The sequence below is a fragment of the Bacillus rossius genome, chromosome 3 (genome assembly GCF_032445375.1).
Source record: "Bacillus rossius redtenbacheri isolate Brsri chromosome 3, Brsri_v3, whole genome shotgun sequence".
In the NCBI taxonomy this organism is placed as follows: Eukaryota; Metazoa; Arthropoda; class Insecta; order Phasmatodea; family Bacillidae; genus Bacillus; species Bacillus rossius.
The window spans coordinates 61,277,790-61,283,789 of NC_086332.1; the positions used below are offsets into that span (position 1 = coordinate 61,277,790).

At 37.0% G+C, this 6,000-nt stretch overlaps 1 protein-coding gene across 1 annotated transcript in view; it reads right to left on the reverse strand.

Annotated features, from left to right (window-relative positions):
* The window catches only part of LOC134531300 (major facilitator superfamily domain-containing protein 6), a 63,930-nt gene extending 59,184 nt beyond the window's left edge, over positions 1–4,746 (reverse strand). The window contains 1 exon segment of the mRNA XM_063366994.1: positions 4,367–4,746. Coding sequence (XP_063223064.1) covers positions 4,367–4,746 — 380 coding nt within the window.
* Positions 4,747–6,000: the final 1,254 nt, after the last annotated feature.

Sequence of the window (6,000 nt, forward strand, 5' to 3'; positions counted from 1 at the left end):
CTCCAGCTCGTTCGTGGTCGACGTCCACCTCCCAGGTTTTGCATAGATGAGATGTTAGAAGAACATGGGCATGAAGTAATAAGATTACCACCATACCACTGTGAGCTTAATGCTATTATGTATGGAACATTGTGAAATCACGTGTTGCTGAAAAAAATGTCGCTCAATCATCACGTACCATTGAAAACATCACAACAGAAGCAATCAATAGCGTCACCAAAGAAGAATGGCAAAATGCTATTTTACATGTAAAACATACAAAATCAGAGTACTGGACAGGTGACTGTCTAATAGTGCACGAAATTGAGAAAATTGTTGTTAACTTTGGCGAGTCCAGCTCAGACAGTAAATGGGACTTTTCGGACAACAGCAGCACATATTCCAATGGTAACATATCAGGAATTCAAGAACTAAATGGCTGAGTGGGCGTTTGTTACGTGCACTATGCACGAAAATGTGTTGAAATGTTTCTTGCATTTTTTTCATTAATTAATCACACAAACAATATTTTCTTTGATTATAGGCATATGTATACCGACATGTATGTTAAATATGGTGCTAAGTGAAATAATTATTATAACACAAACGGTACGATGTGATGCTGTGACACACTTTGGTACACACTGTGACATCTTCGTAGACACTGTGTTTCGATGTTTCATACAACTGTACCTTCACCTTATCACAACATTTCTTACTGCACGACTGCGCTTCATGGCCATCGTTGCGTACACTTATGAATGTATGTGTATACTCCTTGCTTCCACAGCTAACGGTATTCCCCTACTGCCAACCTCTCCTCATTCCCCACCCCTCTCTCACTGCGACACTAGCGCTCCCGTCACTCCCCTCCTCGGGATCACAGTTGGCTTGGGCGTGTAGTAGTTTGCCATGAGATTGTCGCTGCGTGCAACAAGCATTGCCTACTTCCAGGCGTTGTATTTGCCACTGAAACACTTGCACGCGTGGGGTACACAGAGATGATGCATTCTGGGCAGTTGCAACAAGGTTTTAAACCTCGATTAAATGGCATCAAATATCTATGACATCGATTGGTAAATACACGTTGTATACATTAAGAGGTTGCAACTTGTAACAGTAGACTAGATACAGTTTAATATTAATAATATTTTGGCCTATCTAGTTTTTATTTAACTTATATTTACCATTGTAATTTTTACACATACTTCCAAACTAAACAGTTATGATAGTTTAAGCTTTCGTTTAGTTGTCAGAGAAAGAGTTTGTATAATTTGAAAATTCATAAAATATATACGTATTATGAGATATAAGCTTAGAAAAGTTCGGAGGTATTTTTTTTTTAAATAATTAAAAGTTGTTAATTTAAAATAATATATCTCGATTTTATTTAAAGATAATTTTTTTTAACTCAAAACGTAGGATAACCTAAAATGGCGAGGTTATATTTTCCATAGTTGAAATTTAGCCGTGATATGTATTTTTAGCAGAAAATTTTCCATTTATTTATTCCGACGCCATAAGCCTTTACAGCTTAACTTGTGATGTAAAACACTAAGATAAAGCATCACACACTCTTTATTTTGACGAAGGGTAGGGGATATTATTACATGTTGATTACAGTTAAAATAATAAGGAACACTGTGGCTTAAAACACTATTCTTGGGATGGTAATTTATTTTAATATAACTTTAAAAATTTAACACAAATACGGTTTCTAAATATAATTTTCAAGAGTTATCCCCTTAGTATTTAAGTTAGGCTGTAAGTGGCTTGTATGTTAGTAGCATGTATGTAAGTACGAAATTGTATTCTTTGTAACGTTTATGCGTGAAACTTATGCATAAGTTCCAGCTACAATGATACGATACCCAGCACGTACAGGCATTTCTTCCAGAATTATGAGTACAACATTTGCATGGTGCGACGTTGAATTATTACAATGTTATCTGCAACTGTGCCTCTCTTCTAGGTTTACTTCCCAAATGGTATAGTCTGAAGAAGACTTTTTGACATACCTATAAACTTGGTGTTATTTATTTTAAGATTTAAGATGATTTTATTTCTTGTTCTCTTACAATTGGCTGAACAACAATTTTATTATAGAATTTTATTTAGTTTTTCAATCCTTATAGTTCATGGAATTTTTCATGTAATAATATTTAATTTATATTGAATTTGTTTTAGCTTTTCAAAATAAAAAATTATAAGAATTTGCAAATACTTTACTTAAGTTAAAACAGCTACCAGCTGTAATATAATATTTAACGATATTTGCATTTAATATACACTTTTAACTTAGATAATGTTGACCAGTAGTAAAAAATAAAATGCAAATTATTTAAATTTTTGTATTGACGAAGTAAGTTTGAATTCGTCATAGAAGATAACGGGTAGTCCGAAAACAAATAATCTTAACTTCTAAAATTGATTTTGCTGTGATTAATTATTTATTAATAGTGTTGTGAGCTGGGAAATTCAGAGCGATGAGATAATAGTTGTCTACAGAGTCAAAAAGTATTTCTTGGCTTGTCAAATTGTTCATGTTCATAGGAACCCGAAATTGTGATATCGTGCTCTGTCGATATATAGCAGCCGAGTAAATAATGTTTTCTGTGTACGGCATAAATTATTATTTTATTTAATTCAATTACATTGTAATTGGTGCATAAACAAAAATTATTTAAACAATGATATGCTGTAACTTACTTATGCTGTACACAGAGTGTTTGAAAATTCTTGGTACATACGTGTTTAGGGGTGATAAGCACAATCAGGCAAGAACAACTCACCATACAATGTATGTTGCCAACCGTGACCATAAATACCCGTAATTAGAAACTTTATTTGCCAATGTGTTGCTTATGTATTTACAAGTAGGTACCTAATTGTTGATATATTATATTATTTTAAAAAAATTATCCTCAAATTTGGTTTTTAAAGCCACATACTCTTTTTATCGCTTTTTGTATGTAATATTCATATTTTATTTATAGTAATGCTCATATTTTATGTATAGTAGGTATATAATTACATTAACGTTTTATTTTCAGTAATTAAATAATTGTATCATGTCAGGCAGTTAGGAATTTTTATTTTGCTATTCATTTACGAAAGTTCATAACACTGCACCCGATATCTAAATACTATTTATTCCAGTAATGTTATCAAAACAAATTCATTTAGTCGTTGACAACATTAGATAGATAAATTGTATTAAATAAAAATAAATAACTCGTGGATGCAAATTTAGGACCTGAAAACAGAGGACATCGTTAAATCAAATACAACTAGCAAGTTCATGTAGCCCAGCCGTTTACCAGCTTTGATCCCGAAATGTTATGTTTAGACATAGTATACCTGACAACTTATCACGATTTCATAACTCGGACAGTTTAACTTATATGTGGTAAAGGATTATATAGTTTTTAATAACGGTTTTATTAATAATTTATCAAGTAAGTGGCCTTTCTCAATAAAATAATTTGATTTCATTATTAAAAGACGCTATTGAAAATAATAAGTTCAATTTACAAAGTCTAAGCTGAGCACGGTTACAAATAATGATCACAACATAATAAAACATTCGAATTTTCCTGTATGTAAACACCAACAAATAATATTTTTAATTTATTAAGAGGTAGGTATATTGTAAACAAAGCACACACAAAATATTTTTCTTTGTGAAAATTCGTACGCTATAGTTCAAGATTATTAGTTTGTGTATTAATAAAAAAAGATAAACATATCTTTGAGCTTTCTAAACGTTTCCCAGAGATGGAAATTGTAAATACGTCCATGATAATGGAACTTATGCACTTATTAGATAACAGAAAGTCTTCTTAAACGTACATAAGTGCTGGTCCCTTTTAAAATTAAAGGGTGAACGTAGATCCATTATTAGGCGATAGCCCTTTCTGGTTTGCATCATGGCGACAGAGTACCTATATAGGTCATGAGAACTTAAGTTTCGAAAAAAAATAAGCCCCAGTCTCAGTCGGCTATTACAATGCAGTCGATACTCGCAATCGACGACAATAAAGTCGCTAATTATTGCCAGTCGCATGCCGTGTGGAACCACACGGGAACACAGCTCGCGAGGAAGGAAGCAGTAGCCAGCGTGCTCGGCATCGATCCACTTGAACGACCCGCCAAGTGCACTCGTAGTCCCTCGCGACCGTCCAGGAGCTCGGCGAAATCCAGCACTGGGCTCGCGCTTCTACTTAAAAGTTTGGGTTGTGAAAGCAAACGGGAAACTACAAGAGCCGTCGGTGAGCTTCCACTTGGCCAGTAAAAGAAAACCCCCACCGATGCTATGGGTTTTGCAAGGCGATGCACGTGACCAGGTTGAAGGGGTGCAGCGGGGGAGGGACTCCGGGAAGCTCACCTGTCGGCCAGACTGCCCCAGAACGGAGCCGACAGGAACTCGACGAACGGGCGCGAGCCCACCAGCAGGCCGCACTGGCCCGGGTTCATGCCCATCTGCTTGAAGTAGACGCCCATGAGCGGGAACAGCGAGCCGAAGGCGGAGTAGAAGAAGAAGTAGAAGGTCTTGACTGTGAGCAGCTCCTGGTCCACCGAGCCGCACAGGAACTCGATGATGTCGGAGCGCCCGCGGATCTTGTGGGTGGCCTCCTTGGGCTGCGGGTACTTCTCCGGGTCCACCTCGCCCAGCTCCGTGGGGTCGACGAGGGGCCGCACCGCCCCCGGGGTCGGCGCGCGCGGCACGCCGCCCTCCTCGGACGCCACTCGGTCCATGCCGACCATCGTGCCGCTGTGGACGAGGCCGCTGTGGCGGGATGCCTCGACGCCTACCCCAACCCGGGAGAGCCGGCGGCCGGATCAATACGCTCACGGCCTGCGCGCGCGCCGCTCCGGAAACGGCTCCGTCGCGAACCACCGAGCGCAAAAACCTGAAAGTAGAGCCCTCCACTTCTGTCGCGTCCCGCACAATCCTGTTAATGCGGCTCTCACGAAATAATTTCAAATGTATTCAACCTGAATCGTTTTAATAAACAACTATAGTATTACTCAATATGTTTAAAAACAGTTTCAAATATGTTTGGACTTATAATTGAATGAAAACCATCAAAATATCTTTAAGTAAATAAGGCTGTAAGGGAAATTGATGTAATTTTCAGTTTTTAACGAAATTTCTTTAGATAGTTTTTACTATGGAAACCTAATAAAAATTCATCCAGAAAAAAAAAAGTTGTTCAGTCTTCAATAGTTTCATAATAGCTACGTAAGCTACGGTGAATAGCATTACCATACATTATCTGGGAAATAAAATGTAGGTTGATCTTTTACAAAAATAATTTCCCTGCATAGCGGCACATTTTGTTTATGCTAATTAACTGATACTTTTTAGCAATAAAGTAACATAAAAAGTTTGTCAATATGAACCAAATTGTGTTATAACCACTTTGGGTTACAGACACAGAACAAACAAAATAATTGCAAATTGCAATTGTCAAAAGGTATGCTTTTAAAGGAACGCACATGTGCGATACGCGGACTCCGATGCGTCAGTGCATGGTATGTATATAGGCCTATTCAGTTCGTGATACTTAGTGCGTGCGCACAACTCTACCACTCCCCCTGCCTGCTGACGTCACGCGGAATTCAGGTAGTAATGGAACCCCAGTGCTGTCCAGCTGCGAGCTTGAGCAGTCCACATCTCGCAAATAATAATAATAATAAATCATACTGCTCAATCTACGGCTGCAATAAAAATAAAAGGAAATATTAATATTCATTTATTTTGTAACCCCTGTGCGTGTTATTTGGAGAGAAAAAATTGTTGATAAACATAAAACAGTAGGAAAATATTATTGTCTGTCCAGTAAATTAAAAAACTCATATAAAAATTATTTACTTGAAAAAAATTTTATTTAAGACTACACATACATATACAGAGTATTTATGTAGGTATTTATTTCAGTCTAGTTTACCAACCGCGGCTTCGCTCACGGTATTTTTGGAATATTGCAAAAAAAAACACAATTTACTAATTTAGTT